Consider the following 15,554-nt stretch of genomic DNA (forward strand, 5'->3'; position numbering starts at 1 on the left):
GATAAATGCTAATTGGGATCTGCTTAAGCACATTTTACTACATGTGTATAAACCTGTTACTCCATGCAAAGACAGACATCTGCATAGAGCAGCAATTAAAGATATACACACAAAATTTGGCCTGCTGATAGCTGAATAAATACAGATGGAAAGCAAAGGTTTGCAGAAAATAAAACGGGGAAAGACAGGTAAATCTGTGGTCAACTTCTTGGATAGCATGAAACAGAACAGAGTATATTTTTAAATATATCTTTAAAACAATGTCATAACAGTGCTGGGGTCAATTAGCAGATAGGAATAAAAAAAGTCACTAGCAGACAGTTCAAATTTTATTCCGTACTTGCAAAAAAGCTAAAGCTTCTCTTAATATCGCATGTTGCTAATGAAATACCTTCCACATAATCAGTAGCTGAGATGTTTTAGAGAACAGGAAGTCTGGATAACATGCATCCAAAATTTACAAGAAAGCAGACTGTCGAGAACGTTAGTGTTAACATTCCTTTAGCTTTTGGAACTTTTAAACCATAAATAACTTGCTTGTACTTTTAACATCACTGGTTTAGTTAAAAGTTAAGGTATCATTATAGAGAATATGATACAGAATTAATCATATCCTCCCCAAAGACTTACCTTTTTTCAGGTCTATCTTTATTTTCTTTGCATTTTTTTTATTGCCAAAGCCCATAAGGGGAGACAGTGAGGGAGAAGATGACTTTCTACCCAGATGTGGGAGGTTGGGGCTCTTAGCTTGCTGTAGTGTTGCCTGTACACCTGCCTCCAAGCTGCTTGCTCCAGAAAGGTTAATTGTTTTCAGAGCAGGTTTTGGATGAACAGGAGGTGGAATCTTTGTTTTTGGAACTCCTTCTTCATTATCCAGAAAACAAAGTGGAGCAATAGCAGACTTCTCATATTGTTCTCGATTATATGGAGGAAGCACTTCCAAGATGACACTTTGAAGTTTCATTGCCTGACGGAAGATGTCCTGAGCCCTGTAAAAGAAAGGTATGAAAATTCACATAATATACTAGAAAATTTCAGCAAAGTTTGAAGTTGTTTACAGTGAATAAGACAAAAATTTTTCTTAAACATGAAGAAATAACCTCACCTTTACGTCTACAGGGTCCCTTTTCTAAAAAGTATGCATGAAGTAAGATTTCTAAACTTCAGCATTTCCTTACATTTCAAATAGGAACAGCATATCTGCCAGGATTCCTAGGCTGCTATGAAAATGTATCTTCCAGAATAAACTAATGAATGCAATTCTTCCTGCAGAGCATCAGGAAGGGAAGTTCTGATGGCAAAAGCTCATCAAAAGACTCCTGAAGTTACAGCTTGCTACTTTTTTCAAGTGTTTGTCTGTTACATATTTTCTTGTTGGCACAGAGGCACACTGAGCACTTATGACCAATTGCTCTGGTGGATACATCTACTCTAAGCAAGCTCAGGACACCATTTTTTCCGAGTACAGCCTAACTGCCCCTCAGATGCCTATCATCCCTAATGCAACTGCTGGCTGATTCCACAGCAATGAAAAAGGATGATGGCATGGGATATATGGACATCTTGAGAAGAAATATTGTGACTGCAAATGGTGCAATAGAAAAGGATGACGGTATGGGATATACAGACGTCAGAAAAAAACTGGTGACCAAAAAGCTGCAACAATTTGTGTGTTTCTACATAAACGGATAAATAGGTGGGTATTGCTCACATCTTCCAAGCAGTAACCTCTTGCTGAGGTGGATATATGAACTTTACTTAATCAATGTCTTTATAGATGTGCTCAACTGCAACACCAGAAACTGTGTTAGAGCATTTAATGAAACTAATCCCCTTGAACTGATAACATGATAACAGCACAGTGTTCGGGTTCCCATGCATTGCAAGGCAATCAAGATAAGTTGGCCAAAGCAGCTGTTCATAAAGCCTTCCCTGGATTTTGAATAACCTGTAGATTGGTCAATCAAGACATTTTACAAACCTTGGATTCTAAAGGAACAAAGGAGGCAACTCAAGTACAAACAGAAGTAGTAGCTGAAGCACATTTTAAGAATGAAAAATCAAGAACTTATGCTTAGCAGAATCAGGTCAAGAGGGGAAGTAATGGCCACATTAATTTTTAAATAAATCATGGGGTCCTTTTGAGAACAATTTGTATATCTGCCACCTTTCTGTAGCATGTTTTTCAGGCAAAGTCAGTATTTCACTGAAGTCCTGGGTTTGGACTTACACTCAGTTATGCAACAGGAGTCAATGTTGAAAGTACTTCTGAAATAAACAAGTTTTTGACACTAATACAGAAAGGAAGCCACCACAAAGGTTAACATCCTGAACACACACATACTGCTTTCCCAGATCAACAGAGCTGCACAGTACTTCCACCTTGCAGCTGTAGGTAGTAGAAGGGAGGGGATGTTTTCAGGGGGTTTTTTGCAGTGTGAAGACACTGAAGTCAGAGGGCAGTCCCAATGGATACTGTTGTGGGAAAGAACCATCTTGGCTACGCTGAGTGTATGTGCACCAAGAGTCAGAATAACCACGTTCACTGACAGGAGACACTGCCAGAAAAGAAACCTCAACCTTGGAAAAGAAAGGTAGCAAGAAGAGTGTTGTAGGAAGAGATTCTTCTAGCATCACCCTCAAGGGTTAGGTTTCAGAACTGTAACAGGACTGTTCCACCGTGTCTGCAGGGGTTTAGGTTACCTGCTCACCTGTATGTAGCTTGTGAAGGTTTTCAAGGACAGACCTTACCCTGATCGTAGAAACCATGGCATGCTCCCAGCATAAGGATGCAATGTCTTAACCAGGTTTTCTTCACACCCCGTCTTCATCCTTGCAAGTAGCCACTTTGTCATATGTTACAAGGTAATTTACTAAGTTTGGGGAGATGAATATTTTAAATATATGAAAGGGAAAATATAAGATCTCTTTCAAACAAAAAACCAGTGGAAATAATGCAAGACATCTCATGGGAAAGCCTAAATGCAGTCTTCAGGGGCAAAATAACTGGCTGCACTTCAAAGAGAAAAAATAATGGAGAAATTTACATTTCTTGAGACCCCAAATGCATACTTTAAAGAAATAAGGGAGTCAATTAAAAGAGGTGCTAGAAACTGCAACACAACAGAACGTAATTGAATAGATTAACAGCAAATGAAAAAACAGACCAACAGTCCCAATATATAGAACTATTATAAACATGGGAATACAGAAAGTAGGCTGCTATTACAGCTGCACAAGCAGCAATCATCAGGAGCAATACTAGAAAGTCTCTGCTGAAAACAGAAAGAGACAGTATGTAACAGTCTCTGCTAAGTGTTAAAACAGCTTTTACAAGGGTTATGAAGAAATGTCAATTTGAAACTAGCAAACAGATTTTCCTCTCAAAAGAGAATCTGATGACTATTTGTGGGTCAATAGTCATTGGGACAATACTTCATCACATCCATTACAATTACTGCATTCTGTAACTTGGACTTCTGTCAGGTTAGTACAGTTATGTCATACCAGATGAAAACTAAAAGGCATATCCACTGAGATTAGTTTCAACCTGGAAAGCTGTTTTCTTTAGCCATTCTCAACAGCCAGGGAAGAGAGATGATACAGAAGGCTATTCTGGAAAGCAATCCAGCAGAACAATGTAACAGGATAAGGAACCAGGCTAGAGCTTGTCCAAAATACTCTCCCCAGTCCTCAGATGGATGTTGAGTCCTCACTGCTCACAGTTTTCCTCCTCAGATCCAATGTCACTGCAACCACACTACGTGCTATTTTAACATAAGGTGACTTAGACCAACTAAATTAGGCTCTGCACTTAATCACCCTTTTAGTCACTTCTTTCGCTCTGCCAATGACAGAGATATCATCTAACAAAACTGGCCTCTCTAAACTAACAATTGTCTTTGTAAATATCCCTTCCAAATCCCAAAACTTTACACAAACTTGAAGTGAAATGTTCTGCATTTCTGATTTTGAAGAAAAGCCTGACAGAAAACTGGAAAGTTTACTGCAATATTTCTAACTGTCCCAAATCCTAGCAACCTTACAGAAAAGTATGCAGAGTCCTCCACTCCACATACATCTCATGGGTTAAAGCCTCTGGCGCTCTAGTTACATTCTGAAGAGAACACAAAAGAGACAAGAAATTTGTAAAGAAAAGATCACATACAATTTTGAAAAGAGAGGTTTTGATTCAGGAAAAATCTCATTTGAGATTAATTACAAAATTTCACAGGTGAGGCAATGAACATTTTAATATGATACCAACACTTATGTTCTGATAAAGTTGGTATCTTATGTAGGAACTTTTCATAGGTGTAAGAGAATAGCATGAACTATATCACAACAGAATACATTTACCACCAAATATGCAGAAAGCAGTAACGTGAAAAACGATCAGGAGGCAAAAAACCCAGCCTCAGAAACAAGGTAATACCTACCCTACGGAACTACACTGGTTTTATGAAAACCTATTTTGCAAATATTTATCCCTAACAGTGAAATTACATATTTGATTTCAGCCTAGAAACCTTGAACATTTGGCTTACTGTTTAGAAAGTTAAGCCTCAACTCCCTTGAGATCTCAATAGATTTTTGTTATATTATAAACAGTCACTCAGCTGTCTAAACATATGGATTAAAAGTAAAACCAAATTACTATTTAATTACTACAGCATATATCTGTGAAATTTGAGAGGCTATTCTTTTGTGAAACAATGTCACATTAATTCACAGCTGATCAAAGCAACCTGTTACTTAAAGTAATTTGAGATAGATAATAAATGTCAACATTTTTTTAATAAAAGTCATAAGAGGTGAGACTTACCATTTAGCTAAACTAATCATAATTTGACAGTACTAGTATTTTTTAAAAAATTAAATGCTTAAAATGCTGCAGCACAAAAATCTTACTTCATTTGCAAAAGAACATTAAAAAACATGCTGTGATGCTGACTCATTCTGAAGGTCTTATGAGGAAAAACTACAAAGAAAACATGGAAAAAAACCCAGAAGAATTAGAAAGTGAAGATAACTATTAAAAAACTTGATGCTATTTAAATTAAGTAAGCACAATAAGTTCACTAAGACTACAAGAAGATTCGTCTCCTCAAATTTCACCTTATTTGGAGGTTTCAGAAAGAAAATTACAAAGTTTCTGCCAGGTATCAATTTTACAGGCATTTTATCTGAAATAAATATTAATGCCTTTGCATGAATCACTTAATACACACAGCATTGTATAAAATCCTGACTAGTTAAAAGAATCAGTAAACCAGCACTTACTGTGCAAAGGTTTTATCTGTAAGGTCCACGTGGTTAATCTTCACAATGCATTCATTTTCATGGAAAAGCCCATCACGCCTAGATCTGCTATTTTCTTCAATACCACGGATGAAGAGTCCCAGCATCCTAAAAGGCAAAAAACCCCCCCAAAACTATCCTTATTCTGCTGGTATGAATTTATAGCAACTAAAAATAGGTATTAATCTCTACTGTGTATAACATGAGATAGAGGAGATCATTATGAAGTGCTTAACCCAGAGAAAGGATTTCCAGCTCATTTTTTAATTAAAAGAAAAGGGATTGCATGAAACATCAAGAAAAATTGCTGGACTATACTACTTGCTAGAACTTCAGGAAGCATTAAGTCCTGTAAGTCATACTTGGAGAAACAGAGGAAAAGACCTGGATCTCCTCATCCAATTAAAAATTTGAATGTAGCTCATGCAATATTTTTCTGCCACTAAGAACACCTTGCTCCAAAGAAAAGCACAAATAGATTAAAAGTAATTTTCTAACTTGACTATAATAAACAGGAATTAGAATAAAATAAAAAATAACCACTATTTCTACATCTGAAAAGTCTCTGAAACTTCCGTTGCCAGAGCCTCTTGTTTTCATACATGACAGCAATACTATTTATTCATGCAGCAGGAGAGCATCAGAACATCAAAACCTAAATTGGCTGTTACCAGATTACGTGCAAATTGAAAACTGAGGTGCAGCACAGAAACTTCTGATATTGTGTTAAGTGAACAAGTGTGCATGGTGCAAAATTCCAGTGTGGCTAGCTCTGCTGGGAGTGCTAAGGTATTTCTGACCTACCTGGAGCATCTCTGTATTGCAGACTACAACTCAACATAGATATATCCAATGATACCAGTATAATGTCCAAAAAACCTGACAATTGCGTGTTTATGAAGACCTTTTTTAATCTAGTTTTATCCGCTAAATTTCCATACCACATCAGCAGCAAAGACAGATGACCTTTACAGACCATTTTCTATTGGTTATACTCCATAAAATATTAATGTGCAATTTACAATGTGCCAGCACTCCAATCACAAAACAGAAGTCTTGTACTCTTTCTCAGCTTCATGACTGCCCCTCGTATTTAAGTCCATTCAACAGATACACAGCACATCATTAACTATTTCAAATAATAATATATTCACCATGCATCTGATTTTAGATTTACTGTGTAACATTAAAAAATTTATATTTATGTCTTATCAATGTACTTTAAGTGAAAACTTGGTTCCTACCAAATATTACTTCTTCAAAACATATAACAGAAAAAAATAACTTAATCTATTGCATAAAGATTCTCTCGCAACCTGTGTTACCCTTCACTGAAGGATTCAAAGGGCCAGTGGTGTTGAGGAGCTGCAGCCCTATTGATGACAAACACTCAATCAGTGGCAATCAAAAACCTAAATCCTAAGAACTAATGAAATATAATTACTTTAAGATGCAAATCAATAAAAGTAGAGAAATAAAAGAAATTACAAATTAAGTTGGTTGCTCACTAATCCTGTTGTGCTTAGATGTTTCATCCATATAATGCAACAGGACTGCCCACTTGTCTGAAACTTCTTGTGTGTATTGTAGTACCTGAGTGGCTTGAGTTACGTATGCTGTGGCAGCTTAAATTCACTGCTCCATTACTTTTCACCACAGCCTCAATTCTACCATTATTTTAATGCACTATTAAATTTTAATTTCCTTTTTTAATGATAGCTAAGTGCAAAAGAAAAGGGAAAAATTATTTGCATTAGTTTTGTAGTTCCTGTATTTTGTAAGATTTTGTAAATTAATACAATGTTCTAACTACCTCTAGAAAAATTTTGCTCTACAGCAACACTAGGCTAAAGGCAGCGCTACCTTATTAGAAGATAACTTTACAACTGAAATACCAGATCAAGTCATGGCCAGGGTGCCCCCATAAATTGTACCTTGTCATTAATAGAAATAAAAGATGCTCTTCTGTACCTTCTCATGTTATGAGGAGTTAAAATTTATACAGTAGTCTCAAGCTTGATTAAATAAGAGGGACAAATCATTTAAGTGACTCTAGTGCTTTTACAAAGATAACAGTATAGTTCTGCCAAGGGTCATTAAAATTTCAAGACAACTGTCTAAACAAGTAGTCCATCTGTCAAAAGCCCCTTTGCTCCAAGGGATCCCCAAAAGCATTTGTAAATAAGGACACAAAAACATGTATGCAATGTAGACGAAGGAACTCTTTCTTCATGGAGGTCTTTAAAAGCTGCACCCAACAGTGATACTTCAGTACAGAACTGTATTACAGTCACAATAATTACTGATTTTAATAGCTTGCAATTTCATTGCATTTTTTACCTAATGATCTGGAAATACAGTGTACACGCTACAATATTTATGGCATGCCTATAACAAAGAACTATTGTCTGCATTTCATGATGGGGTAACAAACACAAGTGGCTTTCTCAAGACAAACAGACAGCCTGCAAAGCCAAGGACACAATTCAAAACTCCTACAGTTCCCATCGAAGACCAACTTTCTTCTTGAGCAGTGGCAACATTTTTCCAGGCAGCAGGTGGACATCTATTTCCCCTTTTGGCAAATAAAACTTTCTGGATGAATTTGGGTCCACACAAACTCAGATCTTGCCAAGAAAACATTTACACACACAGACCCTTACAAGGCAATTTAACTCTTCACATTCTCTGCCCTACATGAAAGTTGACAAGAAACACTTAAGAATTTGACAATGTTTACTTTTGCAGTAATTGTCTTTGTGTTACAGGCAGACTTTTTACTGTAGTGTCATATATGGCACTGGCAAGTTCCCATCTCTTATTCAGGGCTGCCAGTGTCAAATTAACTCTCTGGCTAAGCCTCTGTATGTCAAATATCAGCCTAGAATTTAAAAAAAAAAAATTTTTTTACATCTGAGTTACATAGCTTGGAAAACAGTTATAATGAAAATGCTGACACAGTCTTAACTACAGTACATCAATATGAGCACACTGGTATAATAGGCTTTTGTGATCTCAAGAGACTATGTTAAATCATTTATAATTAAAGTAATTGTATTGTGACAAAGAAAAGTTCATGGTATAGTGCACATTTTATAAATGCTATACAACCAAATCTGAAAGGTGGCTTGAAAAATATGAGGCATGACCAGGCAAGCAATTTTTTTTACTTTTCTTGTCTGATATGTCACTAAGGAAGGGCCTCTATCCAGAGAAACCCAACTGCAAAAAAAAAAACCCAACCACCAAAACAAAACAATAAACACCCCCCACCACCACCACCAAAACCAAACCCCACAACCACAAAACCAGCCCAAAACCACAAAAACCAACCCCCTAGACCCCATACCGTCAGTGTTATATTATTTTACAGAAAGTCTAGTTTACCATTCAGAGGATAAAACCAGAGGTAATTAAAAGGACATATATGAACAAAGGGGTTGGCATTGTCTCATAGGTAACTTAGACTAGTAAATATTTTGGTAATGGAAAAACAGTGTCATAGACCAATTTTCTTTTAAGCATTTCTTTTCCCTATGGTTAAATAGTAGGTATTTTAAGAGAACCACAACTGAAATCCTTTCATTAATATACTTCTTGAGCAATGCAGGAAATATCTTACCTTCCACTCAAAGATGAAAAAAAGGGCACTACATGTATTCCCAAGGGTCCACCTTCCCCAGAAATCTCCACTGTTTTTGTCATTTCACTAGAAAAGAGCACAGGGAAACACATCTTATATGCTTCCTCACAGAATTGTCTATGTTAAAAACAAATTCCTGATTGATCAGATAACAGAAAGGATAGAAAAAATATTCAACTCGGAGCTCACTAATATATAAAAATACGACAAAATGTAAAATGGCTATCAAATTCTTTAGTTTTTTTAGATTAGCATTTGTGTACTTTGAAAGGGAAAGACACCAAGTACTAGACATTTTCCTAAGTCAACCCTTAAGTAAATTAACCAGAATATTAAAGAATAAGCTTTTAAATCAGGAGAGACTTCATCATAAAAAAAAAGTATTAAAAAAGGTTATTCTATGTGCTCTTAATTTAAGCTCCACATGAGCTGTTTTAGTCAATTTCCCCATGTGGACACATTATAAACATGAATTTCACACATTAAAAACATCAAGCCAATAAGGAAATTAGTAAAATCATGTTTAAATATCTTGATTTCTGCCCTCGGTTGCATACCACCTCACTGACAAACAAAGAACAACACAAACTGTAATCAAAAGTGCAACTCAGCTTATTTTATTAGGAAGTTTCCTTCCTCAAACACAATTATCAAAACCCACTATATTATCTCTGACAGATTTTTGCTGTTTCATGGCTACGTACCGTTTCATTTCCTATTGAGTATTTTATGCTGCTAGCCTTACAGTGACCTTAACTCTATTCTGGGTGATCATAATTTGAAAAGGAAGGTACTTGAATTGGCTAGAATGTTGCTTTTTTCAAAAAAAGGAAAAAAAAAAAAAAGAGACATGAGTAAGGTCTGTATTCTAGCAGATCACATTCCTTTTTTCTGTACTAGTCCACATCTTCTCTAACATCCCATCCCCTCGAATTGTACTGAACATGATCAACACTCAGGATTAGTGGCTGGTGGACAACTACTGGGGATTTCCATTTACATTAGAACACCTTAATGTATTCAAGCTATAAGAAGCTCTACACTTGTGTGTCAATCCTGTAGCATTTACAGAACATGTAAAACTGAACCAAATGGCCACTTTGTATATTGCCATGAGTTAAAGACTCGGTCTAACTGATGCAAGAGAAGGCTGCTGTTGAGAAAAAAACTTCTGACCATTCTCCAAAAAGCATGCAACAGATCTAGAGAGTGCATGTTTGCAAGATGAGAAAGATGAACAAGCCAACTCTTTCACACCACCCCACTCCCCCACCCCAAATCATTTTTTCCCTTGCACAACAACTTCCTCTGGGATCAGCTGACTGATCTCACTGACCCATGGTCTTACGATCCTTTGATTTGATGCAAGAATCATCAGAAATGCACAGGTGTAAGGGAGGAATCTGTGACTACCCTTGAAGTGGCAACACGGTTACACCAGATTAGACACAACATAAAACCACATCACAGCTAAACCATCTCACAAGGACAGTTACTGCAAATGATCTTAGACAAATTCTGGAGTTGCTTCCTAATAATGTAAGAGTTTTGGTTTTTTGGTTTGGTTTTGTTTTTTTTTTTTTTTTTGTTATGAACCTATATCCAGCTGCATAATGATTAATTGGAAGCAACTTGCCATAGATACAATTCTTGGCTTGGTCAGCTAAATACGGAATAAGACTGGAAAATAAGTTTATATAACTTTCTTCTGGTTTTGGAGTTGGGGCAGGGGGGAGAGGGTTGGTTTGTTGGGAGTTTTGGGGAGGGTTTTTTTATAAATTATTCTTCCAAAAAGGCTGACACTGGAATGAATTTATATTCCATAAAAACGAAATGGACAGACCCTGAACAACAAACCATCCCTGATCCCAATGTAACAGCTTTTCATGTTACTGTATTTATGACACAGGCAAAATCAACAGGCATTTCTATTTCCTAATTTTTTACTTCCTGTATTCCCCTCTCTTCATGAATCAAACAGGGAAATCCTGACAAAATCTTCCTGTAATTTTTTTAAAAAAGCATTTTTTTCTAGTGAAACTGGTCAGAGAAGCTGATCAGGGTGGTTACCAAAAACTCAAAAAAGCATGCACAGGAAATTAACTCTTCTTTCAGTTCCATCTTTTACTTCCTCCAATTCTCTAAGAGACAGAAAAAAAAAAATTTAAAGGGCTACTTTTATTGTCTTTTGAGCTACTACAGAATCAAAACCTACAAGCAAATTAAGTAACCAAGTCCTATAGATCCAGAAAATCAGAAGTAGCGAATGGGCTTTCATTTGTACAGGGAAAATTTAAATAAGTTACAGTTGTCCCCAGATAACCCTGTGCTGCTTAAGTACTCCAGGGAAGACCTGTCTTCCTAAGCAACTGTAAAACAGAGCAGGAATTTTTTTTTTTGAGTGCTATCACGATAGACAGGTTAGCTGTCATATTAAATCAATGCACTTACAGTTATAAGAAGGCTCAAAGCCAAAGAAAACATAGAACATTATTTTAAAATCTAACATGAAATCTACACACTAAGAAAAATAGGTTTCTTTCTGAAAACAAATAGCTCACATGTATATTGTGTATTATTTTTAAAAACACTGTGGCACATCCTAAAAGTTATGGATGTACTAAAGCACTAAATATCCAAAATAAGAGCCCTTCACAACAACTTCAACAGATCTTTGAGGACATATTATTGTTACATTATACCTATGAAAGCCTGACAGTTAAAAAATTAAAAAGCAGGATATCCGGGATTTGAGGGTTTTTTTGTTTAGGAACCTCAAAGATTAGAGACTCAGAAAAATTTGACATCATTCACTCATGCTGTCCATCTTTCACCAGGTTTAATCCGCCCACAAGAACAGCTGAATTCCAGCAGTGTACTTACTATTCCACACTGGCTTACAGTTTACACTATACTGGAGAGAGTATTCAGGAATAGGGCATGGCTGAATGGGATCCTAAACAGGATGAACTTTAAGAATACTAATTACTAAACTACACAGGCACAAGGGACACCAAGGTGCTGGGACTCCTCAGTTTGATAAAGTCAAGTTAAAAAACTGAAAGAAGAGGGAGAATGTAGAATGACTTTCCACTGCTGGTTGATAGCTGTAATATTGACAACAGAGAGGGTAATTTATGGATTTTCTGCAATATTCCACACATTTAAAAAACAAACTAACCCCCAAAATAGGAAAAAATTAAATTCCAGAAGTTAGTAACCTACTAGTCACTTACTCCTATTTCAAATCTCCCCTATACATCTTAAATGCATTTTGCAGTAAAAGAAAAAACAAATCTGGCCTATCAAAGTCAGTATAAAAGACCTGGAGTCTAATTGCTAGCTGCGGATGGGAGGCTGGAGCATCGGTGAGCAACGCACAGAAGGTGCCTCAGTGTGCTACACTGCTAGTATCTCCTGCGTGTTCTTCAAGGAGCAGACAGAGCTCCTACTTCAGAAAATACTGTCCTTGCTAAGTTTGCAACCCAATTTTGATGGAATACATACAGATATATTGTCACAGCAATCAAAATAAGTGAACCTTTGAAAAACATTTATCTCAGTGAAATTTATCAGAACTGCAGGGTCCAGCCCAACTAGAAACACAGCACTCAGGCTTCTTCAAATGCATGCTGGCATCTCCCTTCTCCTTGCTGCACTAAAGGTGTCTCAGAGGTCTCAGTGAAGGGAGAACACCTGCCTAGCATGACCTGATTGTGGTATCCAAGACCACATTCAAACTGTACTATTGATTTTTAACCTGAATGAGCTGTCATCATTTACTATTTAAATTCTTCGTTGCTTGATATTTATTGATTTCTGCCAGATTCTTTACAGTCTATCACATTTGTCAGGAAGGCTTGCCATGCATATTATTAAAAATGTTGATGAGTACAGTTTAGCAAAGAGAGAGAGAGAGATGTACACATGTGTGGTGAGCGTGCACAGCAGCCCATTTGTAACATGGAAAGCAAAATTTAAATGAAGTGCTGCACATTCAGCAGAGCATATTCAGTGATAAATCAGTCTCATCTTCAAATTGGCAGTGTCCTTGCTGTCGAATACTATAGCTCCCTCTCCTGAAAACCATATCAAGAATTACCAGTTTGTCAGTTATGCAATGGGAAAAAGATCTGTTAGTTGAAAGCTTCTCTGCAAACTATCCAGTAATACTAAAGAACCAATCTCAACCACTGAACACACCAACGCTTAAAAGGGACCTCTCTCCAGAAATAAATGTTTTGGAGTTTTGCAGCAGGACCTGGCTCACTAAGGTGCTCTGACCTTCTCCAATTACAAACACTAGCAGAATCTTGGTAGGATTTCTCTCAGAGAATGCAGCAGGAGCAGCCTAAAGCAGATTAATTGTTTTGCAACATAGTGAAGAGAGTACCTTGGAAAAATCTGCTTTCTGCATGGGTTACGGGGCAAAACTTGTCATCATGTGTATATCACAAGAATCTACTGCCTGAGTAAACACAAATCAAGTATTTATCATTCCAATGGCATATTCTTTTTCTATTTTAGTCTTATTCAACACTTGCACGTAAGTCTTCAACCCAGGCACATGATGAAGCAAAAACCTTTGAATAGATCATTGAATTCCTCATATGTTTTTAAGCAAAGGTACAGTAAGCTGCTGTATCTGAAAAAAATCTCTTAGCGCAAGATGTCAATGTTTCCCTTGCAAACAGAAAAGCACAGCTGATATTCTGAACATGCTTTGTGGCATTTTTATTGACCACAGCCAAGCAAAAGGCAAAGGAAATGTCACTCAGATGCAGAGAGCTCACAGGTGAAGTTATTAAGCTGCACTTCATAGCTTGTTCTTCACTTGCGCCTCCAGCCCCACCAGCCAAGGCTGCCATTCCAGGGGAGGAGAGCATCCATTAACAAGGGGTGCTGACATCTGGTAGAGAGCACAGGCTTACAGGTGACGTCAAGTTTCTAAAGGGAATTTTAAAGATGAAGCAGGCACTGATTTATCCAAGTAAAGAGGGTGATGACTCTGTCCATGTACCACATTTGCATATTAAAACAGTACAGTTGCTGATGGTAATAAAAAGCATTTGTACCCATTCTTCCAGAGAGGCTTCCAGACTAGACAGCTCAACTAAAGCCGTCAGATAACACACTTCCCACCCACCTCCTACCCCTTTTCCACATTTTTCCTTCCCTCTTTTAAACTAGATGCTCAAAAGCTCTGATGAAAATGTCATGAAAGCCCTGAAGAAGAGGAGCTAAAGAGTGTGAATACACTCAAACGATGAAAATCTGTGCAATATCTAAATAGGGATGGAGAGCACCCTACAAGGAAATGAGAAAGCAACTGAACATGCAGTCAAGAAAGAGCTTTCCAGGCACAGTTAAGGAAACTGCTCACTCTCTTCTAGATGGAGACAGGCACATTTCAGCTGCTCCATCCTACACAAAACTAAACAAACCATCCACAAAGTTTAAATATTTTCTATGAAATAATGACAGAATCTTCCAGTTTCAGGTTTGAAAAGGTAACAAATCACCCTCTCCTAACTAAAATGCGTTAATCTAGTAAAGATGCTACTGTAATCCAGATTTTTTTCCCCCACTAGAATTAGTAAATTCTCACAAGATTAACTGTCTAGAGAGAAACCAGACAGCCTGCAGGCACCAGGTTTTTGTAGGCTTTTTTCTTTAAGTCAAGTTGTTCCAATTCTGTGTTGTTAACCTAATGAAAGACACAGTAGGTTAAAAACAAAAAGATACAGAGAAGGAAAAAATGCTGCAGTTACACTTTAATTATGTATCTACAGTGCTTAATCCAAGGAACTGACCCTGACCTCTGCTAAAAAGAAGATGGAAGACAGCAAAACAGAACATAATGAAAACATGTAACGAATTATCTATGCATAAATTACCCTTTGAGTTCCAACTAATCCGCTGCTATTAAACTAAACATCCACTTTCAAACAGATTAGTGTTTACTGCTCCTTAACATGGTCATTTTTACTAAGAAAAGAAAAGCAACATTTTCAAAATCAGTATTTCTATGTATAGTATGCTAAGGGATTAAACGTTAAAGGTTGTGACAAATTTCTACCTGACTTCTGTAGAGTATCAAGACTCTGCTGTTACTTTAAAAATCTTCCAGTCCTAGTCCTGAACATGAAGGGAAGGCAAGGAAAAAATACCAAATTTTATATACTGATGGCACTAGTTTGGCTTCCCTTACTCTGAACGTCATCTTTACTAGCAAATAAATAAAAAATCCAACTTCAGAAATTACAAGAGGATTGTCATTAGTCCTGTCTTTATTTATTCCATTAAAAAACGTGCCAATGACCCAGTATTTCAAGTCTCTCTTCTAGCAAAGTTCAACTCTCAAAAGGTCAAATTAAAATTTTCAGACTCCTGAGGGATACAGTCCTGAAAAGTTTCCCTGTACTTCTACAGTGAAATGTTTTAAGAGAATCCAAGCAAAAAAACTTACTTCCTATTAGCTTCTGAATAGAGGAGCTAAAAATCCTCCACATTGCCACTCATTTCATTTACCCAACGTGCAACTAATTTTACCTACTTAAATCAATGAACTGATTTGCTTCAAATGGAACAGTTTTTCTACTTGAATGAG

General features: G+C 36.8%; 1 protein-coding gene across 2 annotated transcripts in view; it reads right to left on the reverse strand.

Annotated features, from left to right (window-relative positions):
• Positions 1-15,554, reverse strand: part of PARD3B (par-3 family cell polarity regulator beta) — a 431,714-nt gene that overhangs the window by 226,240 nt on the left and 189,920 nt on the right. For both annotated transcript variants that reach the window (XM_074872992.1, XM_074872991.1), the window contains exons 6-8: positions 8,924-9,010; positions 5,284-5,409; positions 631-989 (exon numbers count right to left, since the gene is read on the reverse strand). In XM_074872992.1, the coding sequence (XP_074729093.1) occupies positions 631-989; positions 5,284-5,409; positions 8,924-9,010 (572 nt within the window). The remainder of the gene's footprint in view (positions 1-630; positions 990-5,283; positions 5,410-8,923; positions 9,011-15,554) is intronic.

The sequence above is a fragment of the Strix uralensis genome, chromosome 6 (assembly GCF_047716275.1).
Source record: "Strix uralensis isolate ZFMK-TIS-50842 chromosome 6, bStrUra1, whole genome shotgun sequence".
In the NCBI taxonomy this organism is placed as follows: Eukaryota; Metazoa; Chordata; class Aves; order Strigiformes; family Strigidae; genus Strix; species Strix uralensis.